At 38.6% G+C, this 20266-nt stretch overlaps 2 protein-coding genes across 2 annotated transcripts; one reads left to right on the forward strand and one right to left on the reverse strand.

Annotated features, from left to right (window-relative positions):
- The first annotated feature begins 254 nt into the window (after positions 1 to 254).
- Positions 255 to 11054, forward strand: desi2 (desumoylating isopeptidase 2). Its single transcript, XM_004077281.3, has 5 exons — positions 255 to 913; positions 4658 to 4730; positions 4923 to 5016; positions 6695 to 6836; positions 9163 to 11054. Exons 1-5 carry the CDS (start codon positions 866 to 868, stop codon positions 9442 to 9444), a joined length of 639 nt encoding a protein of 212 aa, XP_004077329.2. The 5' UTR covers positions 255 to 865; the 3' UTR covers positions 9445 to 11054.
- A 1403-nt stretch (positions 11055 to 12457) lies between these two features.
- LOC101155293 (cytochrome P450 3A56) lies at positions 12458 to 18623 on the reverse strand. The gene is made up of 13 exons (XM_004077282.4): positions 18469 to 18623; positions 18289 to 18382; positions 18060 to 18112; positions 17663 to 17762; positions 16660 to 16773; positions 16473 to 16558; positions 16197 to 16339; positions 15968 to 16092; positions 15758 to 15842; positions 15478 to 15638; positions 15171 to 15397; positions 12937 to 13099; positions 12458 to 12860 (listed from the first exon to the last, which is right to left on the reverse strand). Exons 1-13 carry the CDS (start codon positions 18534 to 18536, stop codon positions 12786 to 12788), a joined length of 1494 nt encoding a protein of 497 aa, XP_004077330.1. The 5' UTR covers positions 18537 to 18623; the 3' UTR covers positions 12458 to 12785.
- Positions 18624 to 20266: the final 1643 nt, after the last annotated feature.

A 20266-nucleotide genomic window follows, 5' to 3' on the forward strand; every position in this document is an offset into this window, starting at 1 on the left:
CTGATGGATGATCAAAAAAAAAGAACAGAGAGGATCAATGACGGAACATAATGCTGAGACGCAAAAAGGAAAGAAAAAAACCCAGAACATAGTAGCCTATAAATAGGACGTTTGGGCAGCAACCCAGTGTACAAATCTCCTTTAATGTCTATACTTGTGCGCATAATATTTTACCAAAATGGTCCTTATAAAAGATACTACAATTTTTCCAACTTAAATGAAATGATGATGAACTGCATTACATGAACTGCATTACCCAGAATGCTTAAAGCTCAGGTTGATTAATCGAGCCCGGATTCTTCGCTTTTCTCACCCACTCAATTTTTGTTTCCCAGCAGGCGCATCCTGCCTGCTGATTCGGAGCTACCGTTAGCCAGCTAAAAATGGACTAGCTACCAAGTGCTTTTTTTTTCGGGAGGAAATTGCTTTTCAGTTTAATATAAGTATGTTAGTCCTTTATATTTATTTTTCAAATGGAACGGAGTTAAGTTATTTTCCGTGACAACAGCCTTGAAAGGAGCGAAAAAAATCCTCGTTGTTCTTGGCAGACGAGCTGCTTCGGACGGTCGGTTCATTTTGACACCGGGGAGGTGCATCTGTCCGCCGCTGCTGCAGCTTCGATCCAACCGATTTGGAAAACAAAGCCAGTCAGATGTTGGAGGATGAGAAATCTAGCCAGAACTCTTCTCTTTTGATTACTTCTGTAGTCGAAAAATAGTAAGCTGATCATCGTCCGTAAAAAAAAAAAAAAAAAAAAAAGCAACATTTGGACCGGCGGTACGAATTCTCGTTGGAGGGCGAGACTTCGGTTCTCGTACGGAGGAGGAGAAGGCAAAAGGAGACCCCCAGAAGAGAAAAAATCCTGATGCCAGTAATGGCAAACGAGCCGATCATCCTGAACGTTTACGATATGGTAAGCAGAAAAACAACAGTTGACCACGCTTTTTCTGTGCTCATCATTTTGTACCAACCAACGCTAAAAGGATGTCATAGTTTCTTGAATGCAACTTTCTGGATTCTGTTATTATTATATTGGCGTTTCAGTATAAGAGTGTGTTTTCTTTTCCAGAGTATTTTTTATGCTGCTGGGAAAACACCCTGCTTTAGTTGTGACTAAAACATTACAAAAAATGGTCCAGCTTTTGTTTTATTCAGAATTTATTGGTTTTAAAATGTATTTTTGCAGATTATGGTTTAATAGTGGGGGGACACATATTACCTTTAAGGTCAGTACTGTTAATGCTTTGAAAACCCATTCGAATGCAAAGTGTGTTTTTAACTTGTTTTTTATGTGGCATTTTTCTCATGATGTTAGGTTGGGGTTTCGAGGGGCTGTAAGCTTGCAGAGAGCGTGTAAACATTTGGATGATGGGAAGTTGGGGAAGGCTTACTCCACGCCAATAGTCCTGCCCACAACTCAAGGGAAGAGTTCTAAGGAACTCCTGCCGCTCTCCTTAAACTGTGTGTCCTAGAAATCAACAGTTTTTTTTGTTTTGTTTTTGCCTATAAATGGCATTATCGTTAATAAAAGACCACTGGGAACACTTTTTACAATAGATCAAATGATGATCACAGCGAAACCTAAATGAATTGTAAAAGGGCACTAAGTGAAAGGTAAGGGATTCTGGCTAAAAACTGGACAAATAGACAATAACTTGTCCTAAAACTGGTACAGCAATAATGCAGATGTGTTTTATGGCAGAATTGGGCTGAGGCTAAATGTCACACATGGATGTCATCCTGCAGGAGTGAGTCAGTGAATTGGTTTGGTGATGAATCATTGATTGATATAGATTCTTCTTCACAGGCAAATTGCACTACATACAGGAATTATCTTGACCGAGGCTAGAAACTCCTTTTGTTGGCGTTCTTTTTGACAAAATACGCGGCTATATAGCTGTGATTTAAAAATTATTTTATGTGTTATTTCTGCCAGAATAATTCATGTGAGTCCCATCTCTCTGTGTTCTTTGCATCCTTACCAACATTCCCTAAGAGTATCCTATTGATGTAGTTCAACCTTTCCTCTTAATTATTTTGCTTTGTTGTTCCAGCTACCACCTTTTCTTTTTTTTCTTTCCTTTCTCCTTTGCTTCCTTTTTTTTATGCTTGAGCCATCACCCAGAATATTATATCCTTTGTAAAGCATGACGGGCTTTTATCACTTTTCATTACCTTAAGATGATCCACTGTAGCAGTTCTACTAGAAGATCTTCAATCCATGAATTTCTTTATCTCAAAAACCACTGCTTATTTTAACATCGCGGCTGCTAAAAAGCAGAAGTTTTGTTTCACTGATGCTGGCAGACTAGACACGTGTTACAAGTGAAAACAGCCATCTCTCCTATGATAATTAATAATATAATAAAAAGCACCTTAGTTTTACTGGTTTACATATAATATTGCATTTCAGACAAATTGTACATATCTTGTTTTTTTGCATTCTTCACTGCTAGAATTTCATTGTACTTGTACAATGACAATAAAGCTATTCTATTCTATTCTATTCTATTCTATTCTATTCTATTCTATTCTATTCTAATACTTAACAAAAACAGACTTATGAAATGAGACAATTTAAGACCGAAGCTCTGATTTGTGGCTTATGGAATAATGGAAGAAGCTGCAAATTAACAAAAATACCAGGAAAGAAAAGCTAATATCTTATTTTTAAGGGACTAAAAACCTTTTTCTCTGTGACATTGTGGGTCAACCAGAAAAAGTCCAGTACTCGCAAGCTGGACAACGCCACCTATGGGATAACAGTTCACATAATTTAGTCAGTAAGTCAATTACACAGTTTTCAAACTGACTGGGACGAGGACAGTTGTCCCATGAGAGAATTCAGTCAAACCCTGGTCACACACCCCCATTATCCCATGTTGTGATGCTGAAGACTAACAAACTTTAGTTTTGGTTGCTTTATTGACATTTCTTCTGCAGTAAGAAAGAACAGCAAGTTCTCCAAAGTTGGTAGTGTATATGTGGATCAATTTTATGTCTTGTAATGGTACCCAGAACTAAAGAAAGTTCCTGGTTACCTACCATAGGACCACCTGTATGGTTTCTGATATTTGAACTGTTCATCTGTTTTTTTTTCCTTTTGTTGGTTGCTTTATTAAAGAAGAGGAAAAAGGAGTGGAGTTAGTGTTAAAGAACAAAATAAACTAGAGGGAAAATGTTAAAAAAAAAAAAGATTTAGCAGCAGTTATAATGTGGTAAACAAAGAAAATTTCAGATTGTGTGAATGAATTGAGGCTATTAGTCATTTGTCCAGCCTCCTAGACTTGATGAAAAGTCTTCCTTTCCTTTCGGGGATCGATAGTGTCATGTGACTTTCAGGAATGTGTGTGCAGATGGGCACGTGCAGACACCGGCCCCATCCGTTCTTCATCTACATGTCAGGTTATCCCCACCGTCCAGCTCCCACCTTCACTAAGTGGATTTCCTGGGCAGCTCTGAGTGCTTTAGCACAGCGCTCTAATGAGAGAGCATTATCTGGACACCAGCTGCCTGCCAGCAGCAGCGGGTTCTGCTTTATCACTGAGGAAAAGCTGTGAGGATGCTGGGTTTGACAGTGTTAAAGGCAGCAGGCTGGGTTGTTAGCGACAGAGTCTTGCCTGTCTGTGGATTCTGCCCCGTGTCACACTTTTGTTACTTCTTGACAGTATCAGGGGTTCAGTGGCATGGAAAGATTGTAAATAATTGTCAGTAATCAAAACTGGAGGGCATCGCAATCTGTGTTTATTGATCTGCAAAAGCTGTACAGAGGAGGAGATGCACACAGCTAAAAGCAGATCAGACATGAGACGACTACAACCAGAAACACAAAATTCTACTTGAATGGGTTGTGTGGTCTGCACCCGTTTCCTTCCTTTATTAGCAGCCTGACTGCTGTTGGCTTGTTCTTTCCTTCCAGACAAAAGAGGCAGCTTTTTTAACAATATGTTTTTTTATTTTATGCTAGAAAATTAAAGCTTTTACAGTATAAATGCAAATTATTTCACATTCTGAAATCTAAAAAACTATGCAAAAGTGGAACTGCAGTAGCAAGAATGAATTCTTCATATAAATACTAAAGACAAGTTTTTGCCCAAAAAAATCCCCCAAAATAGCTCTAAAAGGCAATTGATTCAAAAGTCATTTTTATGAATCAATGTTGAATTTTCTGGGTGAAGATCAATTCAATTACAAGAATCCATTTGGAAGTCTAGCACAATTACTCAGAGGTCCTTATTGCACATTGTGCACTTTATAGTTGTCTGAAACTGGTTCAAACGTGCCCCGAATGTGGCAATAGCACTATCAGATTTAGCGACTTGTCATCATTATACCACGTTCTATTTCTAAAAGCCGTGTTTCCAGTAGTCTCTGCTCGACCTCTCAAACAACCAAAGAGATGGTAAAAATGTCAAGCAGCTGCAGACAGCAAAGTTTGTAGAGTATAATTTCTGCATTACGTCTAGTTTATTTTCCCCTTATCTGACAAATTTATGGTGCTTATTTATTAAGAGAAGGGAGCACAGATTTAAAAGTAGAATGGTGATATATCTTTCTTAGTTGGAAGTTCTGACTTTTAGCACCTGGTTTTGTTGATGATTATGATCAGAGGTTTAGAAGACACACCTGAAGGATTGTTTTTGTCTCTCTCCTTTAGTACTGGATCAATGAGTTCACCAGCTCTCTGGGCATCGGAGTCTTTCACTCAGGGATCGAGATCTACGGAAGAGGTAAGGTCAGCCTGAAACATGACACCACATACATCAAGTCATCCGCCTGGCAATGGGGTTTCAGAGAGGGAATGCTCTTCTATGGCTCCGAGTCCAGCCATTCATGTGCGCTCTTTGAGGAAAGTATGAATGAACGAGCACTTTTTGACGTCTTTTTGCTCAGATGGGTGCTTTCTTGCTGTTTGACTTTAGAGTTTGCATACGGCGGACACCCGTACCCGTTCTCAGGGATCTTTGAGATCACACCAAGTGATGCAACTGAACTAGGCGAGACTTTCAAGTTCAAGTAAGTATATTTTGTCTCTAAAGGGAAGGACAAGCACAGTACGTATTCACATGGCTATAATTCAAAAAGGCAATCGGCTAAGAAGTCAGTTCCTAAGGGAATCAGTAAAACATTTGGATGTGACTCATTAGATTAGCTGATTATTGCTGATGATGGTGAGTGACCACACAGGGATCAGGCATTCCACCAGATAAGATGGATGACGTAATACTACTTTTACTTTGAAAGGTTTATTTGTTGTTAATTAAACAGTTGGCTTTTCAAACGATAACATCTGAGCTCTGACTCACTTCTAACACCCCCAACGAGATTTGATGAATTTCTTCTTTTTTTTGTCAAAACGTACGATGAAGCAGGTCTTTTTATAGGTGGTGTCAACAGAAAACTGCAGAGTGACAGTAACCAGACCTGTTGCACTACTGACACAGAAACGCACCACATCTATAGCTTACAGTTCACATTCCATAGCTGAGGTTAAACCAAAGCTTTGCCACGCAGAAATTCATCCACATTCCTATGAAGCCTTGAGCTTTATCCAAGATAAACACAGGTTTATTTTTAGTTTGTCCTGTGTGCTACACTTAAGAAATAAGAACACACTGATTGGGATCTACTGTTCTTAGTTTGTAGCTGATCTTTTCTCCATCAACTTTCAACATTTTATTTTTATTTGTTCAATTAACAAGGTTTAATTTCTGCTTCTGGGACTCCCAGTAATGTGAACATTTCCATGTTATTCTGAAACCTGACCTCATCCAGACACTTAATGCCTGCTGTGAGCAATCTATCTTCTTGGCAGATCTTGATAAACTAAGATAAATGCAAATCCTGTAGCACGTGGATCACAAAGTTGTCCTTGTGTCTCAGCTGTGCAGTTAATCTTAAAATAAAGCAGTAGTTCCTGTGAGGTTTGTAACTCGCTGGTGGAGGAAATAAGTTGTGAATAGTTACTTCCCCTGATGAAATCCAAATAAATGTATATTAAAGTTAAGTTTCTTGATCTTTCTCTGTGATTTCCTATCTCTCAATGCTCAAATGGACCTACCATTAAGATGACAGACTGTTAATTTCTTTTTATGTTGGGAAACCTACAAAATCAGCAAGGGTTTAAATACTTTTTTCCTCCTTTGTAAAACAGCTGTAAAACGGGTGGATCAGCCTCACACTGACTCACAATTCTGTATCAAGGTTTGAGGATAATCATGTCTTTTCATCTGGGTTCATGCCACAAACATGATCTCCATCCCCGCTTGACCTCATCAAACTGAAGAGGAAAACTGGAAGAAAAAAAGACGTGCAAAACATGAGAACAGATCAAGAAAGGTTTTGTTTTTAATCCAAAATGGATTGGAATCAAGGAAACAGCAGCATCTGGTTCAGTGTGTGTGGAGTTCCTCTCTAAGCTACTGTCCATTACTTCTGCTCTAGTTGATCTGGCCTTCAGAGACACGTGCACATTTGCTGTTTCCATGCTGGCCTACTGGCCAGACAGAGGCCTACATATCATGCACGCCAAGTGAATCATCAGTTTGATATTTCACTGGTTGAAAAAGGGTGCCAACGTTTGTAAAATTGAAACGGCAGAAAATAGTTCCTTCATAACAACTTCTTGCAAAAAGTAATGATGGGATAGATATCTCTGTCATCACTATAAACGCGCTTTCTTGTGGTTCTGTAGAGAAGCCATAGTCCTGGGCAGCACGGACTTCACAGAGGAAGACGTGGAGCGCATCGTGGAGGAAATGGGGAAGGAGTACAAAGGCAATGCCTATCACCTCATGCACAAGAACTGCAACCACTTCTCCTCAGCTCTGTCAGAGGTGAGACACTCGTGACTTCTGGGGGCATTATTTTTTTCTTTCAGCGTCACAACCAACTTTTAGTTCCTTTTGCAAAGTAGAAGCCGAGTCCCTACAGTTTGAGTGATGCAACACACTAACGCATATGAAGCTTATCTTATCTTATATCTCTGCAAAAAACATCTATTTTGCATTTTCTGTTGTGGGTGAAAGGGCTTGAACTAGTTGTGCGTGTCCACATGTGTGTGTTTGTGTCTATGTGTATGCATGCGTGTCTCCAATCAGCTTATGCTGGAGTGACTAATGAGAAGGAGTCTGAACCGTTAGCATCTAGTGCTCAGATGGGGATTAGGACACCGATACAAGCCCTGACATGCTTAACCAGCTGACACACACTTCTAGTAAATGGCGCACTCGGAAATTCTTTAAAAAAAAAAGAATAAATCAAATTTAAATAGCTTTCTAAACATGAATTGGGTAAATGTTTGTAACGTTTATCTACTGATGCTGACATGGGAAAGTTTCTTCCTCTGAAAGCAGAAAGGAAACCAGTTGTGGTCGCAGTTAAAAAGCAGAGCAGAACAACAGTCCACAAGGAAGGTTTGATGTTGATCATCCTTTTTGACAGGCAAATCAGTGTGCTGTCCCCTCGTATTGTTGGTCTCATTATGTAAGGCAGTTATGTGTGCCTGTCACAAAACCACAGGCGGGAACGAGCAGCAGTTCCGCATAGGCGTTTGAAACGAGGGGAGCCTCTTGCTGTTAAGATCGTCTTCCTTGCTGTGCTTTTTACCACCCCCACCACCTCCCCCCGCTGCTGAGTGCAGCCATATTCTCTGTAGTAATCTGCAGACAGAATCACTCAACGAGACAATTTCATCAGAACAAAGTAACTAAAGAGGAATTAATTGTTATTAAACAGAGTCAAATACACTTTGTAGTTTTTTTTTAAATATTGTAATCTAACTCATACCTAGTGTCTTTTTTAAAGCAGTGTATGTTTGGGTTTGTTGCTCGTCTTTCACGGCTCCATGCTTCCTCCTGCAGCTCCTGGCTAAAACGATGAGGTCATCTGTGTAGTCATCAAACATGAGAGCAACCGTGTATTCTCTTCCCTGCTCTTGCATCACAGGAAGGGGAACACGCTTGTTCTTTGCCACCTCAGCTAATGAATACTCATTGTATTTCAAAATCTGGATGTTGAAATGGGCCAATAATTCAGAGAACGGAGCTGCATGTGTAGGCATGCAGCAAAGAACCAGTCAGAATTACCCACTCTGTTTAAGGCTAGGCTCAGATTAGGAGGAATCTGTTTGAAACAGAAGTAGTCGGAAGCTTCCTTGGTGTTTAAGGTGATGATCTGAATGGCTTTTTAAAAAAGATTGTAAATATAATCTTAACATGAAAAAAACTACTCATTTGGGTATTCAAGATGGTATGATGAAATACTAGGGCCACCATGAGAGAGAAAAACTAAATTAATTTTTAAGATTAAAGTCATAAAAGTATGAGAAATAAGTCATAATTTACTAGAATAAACTGGTAAAATTATGAGGGGAAAAAAGTCAAAATTTTACCAGACCAAGTTAGAAAATTATAAAAAAAATATGTAATTTTATGAAAATAAACTACGGTAGTAAACTTGTGAGAAAAAAAGGCAGGAATTAGACAAGAAAGAAATCCTTGCGTTTTCAAAAATAAACTTGGTCTTGTCATTTTTCTTCCATATTACTAGGTGACTAAATCCATTAATGCAACCATTTATGGTGATGCTATAAGGCTTTAGTCTACCATAGAAATCCAAGTGACATATTGGATTTGCACCTCTGAGACTTTACTACAGACGGAGTAAACAGCGTGCTCGCTGGCAATCCACTCAATCTTCTTCTGAAGAGGCCCAGTTTCCTGCCAATTCTTTTCCTTTATTCCTTAAGTCCTTATACTTCTACTAAAACAATGATGACTCACGAAAGACTTAGTATTTCCTTATTTGTGACACCAATACTGATGTCACTTCCTCTACATGGATGACATCAAGCTATACGCTAAGAGCAAGCGATACAGTACTGACATTGGGATGTCATTCGGGCTTGAGAAATGCAGCCGGATGGTGACAAAGAGAGGCAAGGTTGTCCACACAGGAGGGGTCTCACTCCCAGAAGGAACAACAGCAGCCAAATACTTTTAACGATTAAAGCAAGTCCTGAGAAGCCAACTCAATGGGAGATATATACTTTTTTTTTTTTTAATGGTAAACTTAATACTCTGTCGGAGGATGGTGCTTTTTTGTAGTGTAAATATATAGAGTAAATGTTGTTTGTGTCTTTGTTGTCCTCTCTTTTGTCAGATCCTGTGCGGTAGGGAGATTCCTCGTTGGGTTAACCGCCTGGCCTACTTCAGCTCCTGTGTGCCGTTCCTCCAGAGCTGCCTACCCAAAGAGTGGCTGACCCCAGCTGCCTTACAGTCCAGCGTGAGCCAGGAGCTCCACGCAGGCGGCGGAGAGCTGGAGGAGGCAGAGGACGCAGCAGCCACCGCCTCCCTTGCTTCGATGTCACCTTGCTCGCCTTCCTCCTCATCCAGCCCCTCGTCTTCTTTTCCTCGTCATACCCGCATTCAGCCTCGCCGATAGAGGCTGTTAGACTCGTGGCTACAGAGACGGTCATCTAACGGAGCACCTGCAACCCAGCTAAAGCCAAATGTCCTGGAGGGAGGTGCTGAAGCTCCTCTGGTAGAGAATGTGAGCCAAAACTCTGCCCAGAGCTACGGAAGGGGGCTGCCTTTGCAGCGAGGAAGACCTTTTGTTGCTAAATAATGTTGGAAACTGGAAAAAAATGGTCTCACACACATCCTAAATTCCGATTTCTTCACAAGCCTCCTTTTTATATTTCAAGCAATTGAGCAGCCACGTTGAGATTTTACTAGATTAACAAACGACTGTTACTTCAGATACAGATCACCTTTCGAATCATGCTTACTGATTCGAAGAGAATGACACCATTTGTCCATTTTGCTCACTTTCCTCAGTTTTTCAGCTGCAAAATCTTGATGTCTGATATCATTCTCACCTCAAACTGTAATATGCTCTGAAAGAGGCTTCACTTGAACTTGTTAGTTTACATTACTATAGTCACCAAATGCGGTCGGGAGGCTGAAAAGTTTGTAGATGAGCTCACCCTGGTAAATATTTCTTCTGCAGCCAGTCGTATTTGAAATGTTTGAACTTTTTCGCCTGTTACAGTTGGAATGATGGGCTCAAAACCCAACATCAGGATTTCAGATTTTTTTTTTTCCTATCGCAGCTGATTGACCAAAAGCCAAAGTCTGTTCTTGAGATGCTTTTAAGAAATGATGGTTTGTAGGTGAACTTTTTTTTCTTTTTTCCTTAGATATGAAACTTGTAGCATCTTAACAGTTCCTTCCTCCCAGCGGTGGAGTAATTCATCTGATGTGCTCAGACTCTCAGCACACCTCCAACCTTTCATCATGAAGCTACACCTACTTCTCAAACTTTATACATCAATTCCTAAATGTGCAAATTGGGTAATAAATCAGAAAGTGGCTCAGAGTTCATATGTTCTCCTAGTAGCAGCTACCACAGTGCCTTTCAGCAAGGTACTTTCTTCTCAGTGTGATTTCCATGGATGTCTGCAGAGAAAACTTGTCTTTAACTCACTTTGGTGCTGAAGAGAAGCATCACGGAAAACTTCAAATAAAAAAAAAACCTGTTTGAAGTCAGTTTGTACACATGGAGGTCTTATGAATATAATTTACACTTTACAGGAAAAAGCTTGTTTTTCTCATCAGTGAGAGACTCTACCAGCTGATCACAAATCAAATGCTGCAGAATGCGTTTTATTTTATTCCGTTGATGCGTTTGAAGTTAATTTTATGATGGATGTTTGAGCATAATCAAATCGGACCACCTTTTTTAATCCTTGTTCGTCGACATGGGCCTTTTTTTTTGTCCGTTTTCTTGATGTTTGATCAACTCAGGATCCTTGGAGACTTGGTTATAATTCCCTTAAAACTTTTGTATCCCTCTATTCATGTGCTGAATTGCTTTTGTGCTGCAGTAGTCACTGTAGACAACGCACTGTAGTTTTATACTCTTTTGATCAAATGAAAAGAAAGCGCTTTCATTTCTGACATGTTTGTGAGCCCGTCCTGCCTTTTCTTCTTGTATTTGCATGAATGCGTGAATGTGTTTATACTTGTATAATAAACTGTTTATATCAACAAGCTGTTGCCTGAGTCACATTTTACCGTCACGCTTAAAAATCGGTAACAGTCGGTAATTATTCAAAATTAGTCATTTTAAGAAAAAAGATTTTAAGATATCGAAGTATAATAATCCTTTTATGTTCTGTTTAGTAACTTGTATTAAATAAAGCAAAAACACCAAGAAACCAGCATCTTTCATGGTCTGAAAGTGATAGTTTGAAAGTTTCACAAAGAACATGGTCCCACAACGCCCCCTGCTGGTTCAACTCAATTCAATTTTATTTCATTAGCCCAATTTTTACAACAATATTCGTCTCAATGGGCTTCATACCAGTAATTGCATAATAAACATGAAATCATAAAGAAAATGAAGTCATAGAATTCAATAGGTAATGGCTAAACTAAACAGATAAAACTAAACAGGGCATCCCTGCCCTTAGACCCTCCTTGTTTTTAATTTTTAACTTTTGTACATTTTTGAAGTTTAAGTAACACATATTTCACATCATGAATGCTCTAATTTCAGAAAATTGTTCTCGATTATAACACGCAAGAAAAGTCATTTTGTACTATGATAAATTGTGCCATCATTTGCAAAAATCTGCAAATAAAAGTTTTCAAATAACTCATTGATCACAACTTTCGACATTTCGAAAAAATGTTTATTATATCATTCATTCATCTTCTGCCGTTTTATCCCTTTTGGGGTCACGGGGCTGCCGGAGCCTATCCCGGCCACGTGGGCAGGGGACACCCTAGACACGTCGCCAGTCTGTCGCCAGGCCACAATCTCACATCCATTCACAGTCACACTCACACTTATGGACAATTTAGATTAACCAATTAACCTATGAAGCATGTTTTTGACTATGGGAGGAAGCCGGAGACCCCGGAGAGAACCCATGCATGCATGGGGAGAACATGCAAACTCCCCACAGAAAGGTCCCCCATTGATGTTCTGTTTCAGGTCCCCCAGCCGGGACTTAAACCGGGGGCCTTCTTGCTGTGAGGCAGGAGCGCTAACCACTGCACCACCGTGTTTATTATATTTGTCATGAAAACATTTTCTGTGCTTAAAAGTCAGTATCAGTTTTTGGACCTGGTAAATAGTACAATTGACAAAACACTAACAGTTCTGGAGTACTGTCGTTGCACTTAATATTAGTATTTTGAGTATGAAATCTTTTATAAGCCACATAATCTGCTGGAAAACATGCAAAACACAGCATTAATTTGAGATATTTCAAAACTATGTATAGAAATGGATCTTTGAAAATGAGATAAACTAGTGTCACTTTAATATTTTAATTATGAAAGAAAACTAGACAATTGAGGACTTCACAATGATGCTTTGGGTGAAGTGATAGCAATATGCCATAGATTTAAGAAACTTGAGCTGTAAAAATTATTGACAAGGACTCCAAAGATTTGTACAAACTTTATTATTAATCTGCATGTTTTTAGCAATTTCTTAATCAAAAATGAATACTAAAGAACTTAATATTGGACAAAAAGAGAGGTTTTTGACACAAATAGAATCATCACACAGTGCAGCATTTGAACTTTTTAAAAATGACAAAGAAAACAAGTAGAAGAAAATGTTTTAAAAACTTGAAATATAAACCATCTGAGAAAACAAGAAAAGAAAAAAAACATGCACAGATTCTGTCAATTTCTTTTTTTAAAGTTAAAAAATGACCCAACCCTATGAGCAGATGCAGACCATATTTGTGGGTTAGATCTCTTGAATTATTGTTTTCTGGGAACAAACTTGAGTTTTATAGGTTTGAGAGGTTGAAACTTCCAGTCAAACTGCAGAGGAATCTAAAAGAAACAAATTCATCTATGTTCAGTGACACTGCAACAAAAAAAGACAGTCAGTAGAAAGTTAATGTCTCACCAAGGTGTCTTTGCATGTTTCCAGGGTGTAGTTTTGCAGGAGACGCACAATAACCATCTTCATGACCAGGATTGCGTAGCGCATCCCAACACAGTTACGAGGACCCAGGCCAAAGGGCATGTACGCATACGGGTTCAGTTCCCCCTCATTTTCCTTACTGAACCTGCAGAGACCAAACATTTAGAGCATATTTCTGAGAATATAACCACTGATATTTACATAAAACTAGACATTGTTGAATCATTACCGTCCCAACTTCAGGAAGACACCACAATAAGTGTGGGCTTCCTCAACATCCCCTCACTCGCTGGTAAATACATTTGATCATGTCTGAGTGTTGGGATCCTAAGTTTGATATCCTGTGTTTGACTAAACATGGCAACAGGCCTATGACTTATTGCAACTTAATAATGATACTTCTTATGTGTATGGTCCTCACAGAGGAGGTCTTGCAATAAAACACTGACACCGTTGGAAAGTCCATGTTTCTGTCCCTGCCTCCAGCTCATTTGAATGCAGTGTGTTTAGACATGCAGGACTCACTTCACCATTGTTTCCATAATTTTATGCCCCTCCCCAAACCCAGCAACGACTTCTTAAAATATCTATGAGCTCTGCAAGTTCGACTCTTCATTTTATCATCAAAAGTAATGCTATGGGGAACTTTAACCGTTGTCCCTCTGAACCCAACTGTATAAAAGTTGCATATTGTAAGCTTGAAAGTTTATGTGGGAAAACTTTCTAACAGTTAATAAAAAAAGTAAAGTCAAACTCCATACAAAGATTTCATCACAGAAAAAAAAAATCTATTTGTATTTCTCTTGTCTCACCAGTTCCACCAAAGGCAGCCCTGAGATCCTCTACTGTCTGTTAAATAATACATTCAAGCTGGAAAACTTAATTCCATTTCACCGTTAGTCAGATGAAACATGAAATTCATTTTTGTTGTTTTCAATTAAAAATAAAATAAAATGAAAGAAAAAAAATCACCTAAACCTTGTTCTATGCCTTCACCTCTTTCTGCATACAAATATTTCCAAATTTTCCACTTTCCAAATTTCAAACCTCATCTGTAATATCAACATTTCCACTTGTCCCTCCATACAACTTTGGTCAAATCCTGCCTCCCTCATCTCCTCCCTTTGATTTTATGAATCATCTGTTCCTTTCTTGTCCCCTCCCTCTTCAAAAGAGCAGCCATTTCTTCTGCATTAAAAAAAAGCCCAGTTTATACAGCACAATATTTTGTCTAACATTTGTTTTTTTTCTGTAACATGCCTTTTCTTTCCAAAATATTTGAAAAGAGAAGTTGTATTTTATTTCCATTTCCCGCTAACCAAAAACATTATTTTACAAGAAGTTGAAATCTGATTGTGTGTCTCCACCACACCACAGAAACTCCCCTCTCACAAAATTCACCACAGATCTTCTCATAGCAGCAGATTCCGGTTTACTCACCATCTCCTACATTATTCTCCTAAATTGTCTTTCCTCTATTTGCATCCCCCAATAGTGATGCTAATATCAATAGAGTGAAACCACTATCATATACTCTTATTCATCTGGTCTTTCTTAGATTTTCATTTCAAAATCCTGTTACTTTAGGAGTGCCTCAAGGCCCTGTCATGGAACCCCTCCTTCTTATCACCTATCATTTCCCACTTGGCAACAGCTTTTGTAATATCAATGTCCATTTTCAAGGTTTTGCTGATGACACCGAGTTCCATCTATTCAGCAAACAATTACCACAAAGACATTTTCCCCCAATCACTTCCCCTGCTTTCTACTGGCTCCATGTTCAATTCACAATACATTCCAAACTCTTTGGACAACGTCCAGGTCATTCATCAAATCTCCCCTCCAATTTGTTTGACCTCCTCCAGAGCCCCATCTCCACCCAATTCTCAGATCTTCATCCTCCATTCACCTCACTTAGCCCCATTTGCCTCAGCATCATGGGGAGCAGAGCTTTTTGCTCAACTCTGGAATTTACGCCCATCTAAAACATTTTTCACTTTATTTCTTTGAGTTAAACCTCAAATGTTATCTGTTAAGAACAGTTTTTAAAAAATTGTATAAATTATAATTGATTTTTTCCTAAATCTCCTCAGTTTCTCAAACTTTAATTGTTTATATATAACATTAATTGTAATTTCAAACGTCTCTTGTGGACGCCATCCTTAAAAGCACTTTTTAAACATGCAATGTTGGTGCGGTCTGCCTTCTACAGTTACCTTTCTGGTCTGAAAAGCTCAGGGGAGCTCCAGTAGCGTGGGTCTTTGTGCAAATTCATCACAGGAATTCCAACCACGGTACCCTCTGGAATGGTGAAACCTTGGATCTCAACGGTCTTTTTGCATCCCCTCTCAAGGCGGGGTGCTGTGGGGAGCACACGCATCGACTCCAAAATGACCTGGTCCAAGTAGTGCAGATCGTTCAGCTCTTCGTAGGAAAAGGAAGCCTAGATAGGCAAGCACAAAGATAAAGAATAAGGAGGAAAATCTTTGTAATCACAAAGGGCAAGACATCAAGGTGTCGTACATTTTTCTGCAGGTTAGCATCGATTTCTTTCTGCAAGGTGTGCATTGCATGAGGGTTTGTGGCCAGGTTGTAAAGAATAAAAGACAGGGTGGTGCTGGTTGTCTCATAGCCACCTAAGATAAAGGTGAAGGCCTGAGCAACAATTTCTGGTTCGGTCAAACCTGCAACCAAACACAGAAATAGAGTTTCAACCTCTAGTATTTTATTCATAGACAGTAAAATGCTGGTATAAGACATCCAACACATGACTAAAGAACCAAAGATGGCTTTTAGCGCATACCTTTACTTGGCTGTTCTTGTTCATTCTTAATCTCATTTTCTGGGATCTCGCTCTGAACCATCACCTGCAGGAAGTCCTGTCGAGTCTAAATTGTCACAGAATACATGTTATATTCCTCATTTTTAAAAAAAATCTTTATTGGAATTTGGTATCGCACTCAATCCTTTTTTTAAGTATCTTTTTTTTTTCGAAAATTAGACAAATACTTACAGATTCCCCTGCTTTATGCTGATCTTTGAATTTTTTGATGATGTTAAGGAAAAAATCCGACTCAGCTTTGGGCAGCATTCCAATGTTTAAGGAATTCAACAGGCGACCGGCAAAAGGACATATCACTGAAAGTAAAAAGAGTTGTTCAGTGAAACTCACGTGTCTGACACCAACCTAGAAAATCTCATTTTGTACAAGTATTCTGAGAAAGTACTTTATGCATCCATACTTAACAAAATAAATGGCCAAAAATTGATGTTAAAAAGCTTTTGGATGTGGACATTAACAGGATCTTCTGAATTGTTAATTGAGTCCATCTCCACACTAAAAGATGCACTGGCCACTGTATCCAAACTGTATGGAGCCACAAATCTAGAACAAAAATATTAGAATTACATTTGTAAAATTACCTTTTACTTCGAAAATGTATGTATTTCATTGTTAAATCAAGTTTTTAGTAAATAAATAAATACACCAGGATTAGAAAATGTCATTAAAAACTTACTGTTTGACATGGATGGGCTCATCCAAATTTGTTTGTTCAAGTTTTTTGAGAAGCCGGTCTGCATAGGAAGCAACGATGGGGAAAACCTTGAGAAGATATCATAGACAGGGTCGGGTTTACAACACATCCAGCACATGGGGGTTGCAAGTTTTTTTATTTATTAAACGTTTGACTCCCTAAAACTTACCTGTTTGAGTCTTCCACTGGTGAAACATGGAGAGATTGTGCTGCGAATCCGTTTCCACCTGTCATCCTTGACAACTGTAATTCCATCCTCGAACGGTCCGGGAATTTCAGTGTCCTGAGAATGAACAATTCAGCATTGGGTTATTTCATGCAGTACAGCTCATTACAACTCGTGTTGTTGTGGTGATAAACTGTGCATGTTGATCTTCTTCACAATCCTGAAAGCATGAGCAACAACAAAAAGGATCAACTACCCCAAAGGGATCTTACAGTAGACGTCCTCATGAGAAAGTAGGTTAAAGTAGGTTTTAATCTCCAAATTAAGCTTTGTTTTCTGTCTGAGCAAATTAATCAAGAAAAACAATTGATGTGTTAACACAATTCAACTACACAAAATAAATTATTGTAAGATTAACTAAATTAAGGTTGCTTTAAAATACTTGGTCCTGAAAAATCTTTGATATCAAGGAAAACAGCAGTACAACAATTAGACTCAAACTATGACCTTTTAGTGACCCTAAGGTGGGGAATGCTGACTCTGCACCACTCTTCCTGTTTTTTTCCCCCCCAAGCAGTCTAATATGCAGGTTGCATTATACACAAAAACTGAATAAAAATAAATTAAAATGGAAAATAAACATTAATTTATTGCAGAATATCCCATGGAATACAAATACATCAATCCCTAAAGTTTATGGTCTTCTAAAAGGAAAATTTAGTGCAGATTGATACAAACTTAGTAACAAGCAGGATATTTATAAGATTTATTGTGTAGACTTAATACAGAGAACAGAGATCATCCGAGGACACACCTGCCTAACCAGCTTTCACTGGGTGAGGTTTACACTGCAAGCATCACACACTCATATATGGTGCTGTTGAGTAGAAACCTGAATGATGCAATACTTCATCACCTTTAAGGTGCCTTAAGCAAAGATGACAACCTCCCTGTTTTATCCCCCCACAATAGATTGACTGCAAAGATCAATGTCAGATCCTCTTACCCTGCGATTTGTAAACACGCTGTAACATTCCTTCACCATTATCGTTTTAATCATCTCGGGATCTGCCACCATCAGCACCGGGCTTCGTCCATCATACAATCTGGGCAAACATGGTGAGGGAAAGGTTATCTATTCATGAAACATTGATAACATGTTTTCTTTAATACAGAGAAAGAGTTTCAAACTCAGTGATGATAAAAATATTTTGGAGCATTAAGTTGGGATATTAAAATTAGTTGTTTAAGAGTTTAAGTCAGATTATTAAAAAGTAAAAAAAAAGTTTTTTTAAGTCATTTTGGATCTAAAGAGAATGAGTGCTGCTTACAAATCAAGAGTTTGTTAAAATAAAAGATGTGATTCTCTTGTGTGAATAATGCAAATAAACACATGAACTCACCCCCACACATCTCCATACTTGGCCTGGCACTCCGAGTCAAAAGCAAACAATCCCTTTATACAGGAACAGTCATGATCAATTTAATCCCCGTAACCAAGACAACAATATTATATTATTGTTCAGGAACAAATACTTTACACCCAGACTACATGGCAACAACAATAGCCCTTATGCTTTTTAGTAATTGCATCAGTAGAGGGCACAAATGTACTTCCAGTTTGACGCCTACCTTCCTTACTCCGAATATTGTCCCAACAAAAGGTAGAGGTTTTGGTCCGGGTATGTTCAGATTTTTGAAGACACTGTGAGGCCACGTTCCATACCTTATTTTGGAAAACAAAGAAGAATTGGTCTGTGAAGGCAGTTCCACCATATCACTGAAACAGACGGGCTGGAGATACAAACTTACAGCCACAAGAGGGCGAACAAGAGAGCCAGCAAGGTCCAGGTTGTTGGTGAAAGCAGAGTGAAAAACATCTTGGCCCGATCTTCTCTATCTGACAACTGCGCAAACTCACAGTGATGAGGAAACGAGCTGAAACCATCGCCTTAATAGCCTCGCTGTCTCCTGCAGGAGGGGGAGGAGTCCTAAAACCAAACTCCCACCAGGAAGTGAGTTTGTTGACGGAGGCCTTAAAGACATACAAACATGACCCACGACCTCCTTTTCCGCACCTTAGAGACGCAGCGGTTTTATTAGGGGAGAAAAACGTCTCCATAAATGGAAAAGACACGCATTTGGCGCTGCAATATCTAGCGACCTTTCTCAAGGACAAACAAAATAAAGTTTTAAGATCACAATTTAAAAAGAAAAAAAAGTCCTAGTACTTTTTTAATTGATTATTTTGAGTTTGTAAAACAAAGACTACAAGAAGCAAGAAAGAAAAACAGCAAAACTTTGCTCCTTTATTCTGAGAAAGAAGATTATTTAATCAAATCCCTTTCTTTTTCATTAAGTATTGTGAAAGGTCTTAAGGGTTGCTGGAGCCTATCCCTGTTGGTTCAGGGAGAGGGGGCCCCTGGATAGTTCACCAGTCCATCACAGGGCCCCTCAAAGACAGAAATAACCATACATCCTCATTTCTAAGAGAGGATATAGAGTCACCAATTGATCTTTTACCAACTGTAAAATTTCTTTTTGGCTGTGGACGGACACCAGAAGGCCCCTAGAAAAGCCATTGCTTGTGCAGGAAAAACACACTTGCATACAGGGATTTGAACCAAGGCCGCCTTTCTGTGAGCCAAGAGTGCAGGTCTGCATAGAGAAATTCCTTTTTACGAGTCACAATATCTTTTTGATATTTCCAATATTATTATTTTTAAATAGGACATTTTGATTTGGTTAAATTCATGCTTTAAAAATGGTCAAAACATTTTAGGCCTTACAAATTTCTTTAGGTAAGGCTTTTCTGCTGTTAAAAACATAGTCAACATAATTCAGTGTTCACGGACACTACAAAATCAAAACCCAGTTTTTAAGTTGTCAAATATACACAGTAAAAACAGATTGTAAAAATGATGATAACACATTATCACAAAAATGAAATGCAGTACATTAAATCAATGTAAACCCAAGTTGAATGAAACAGTGAGGATTCACCATTTTAAACAAAGGTGCTAGTAAAGAACAAACATTGATTCAGTGAGGAAAATGAGCTCACAAGAAAGCCTTTTCATTGGTGTGCAGCATATCTTTTTAATTTAACTGGTAGCCAGTATAAGTATTTGACAACAGGAGTGATGAGCAGTTTGTCCTGTTTAAAACTTTGTCTTTTAGGGAGGACAAATAGACTTTTACAAGCAACAAACTCTTGAATTCAACAGCTTCTTTTCTTACAAGTTTATGAGGCAAAAGCCTCTCTGTAAAGCACGTAGATTTCCCACATGTTCCTCTTCTTTCTAGAAGAAGAAAAGCTGGACTGTGAACATGTATGGGGGAAATGTCTATGCGGAGAACCACGCAGAAACGTGATTTAAAAGGAGGAAATTAAAAGAGAATTAAGAAAATGATTCAATCATAAACTAACATTTGCAGAGGCAGCAAAAGTTGTATAAAAAACACAAAGTACACTTCTGTAACTCTGTTTGGACACAGTATTAGTCTGGATTTGTTAGATCTTTATATTTTCACAATATGCTACCTATGACAGAGAAGCTTTCCAGAAAATGTGAAAAGTTCTTTATTTTAACCAACAAGGAGTCATTTC

This window comes from Oryzias latipes, chromosome 15, assembly GCF_002234675.1.
Source record: "Oryzias latipes chromosome 15, ASM223467v1".
Taxonomy (NCBI): domain Eukaryota; kingdom Metazoa; phylum Chordata; class Actinopteri; order Beloniformes; family Adrianichthyidae; genus Oryzias; species Oryzias latipes.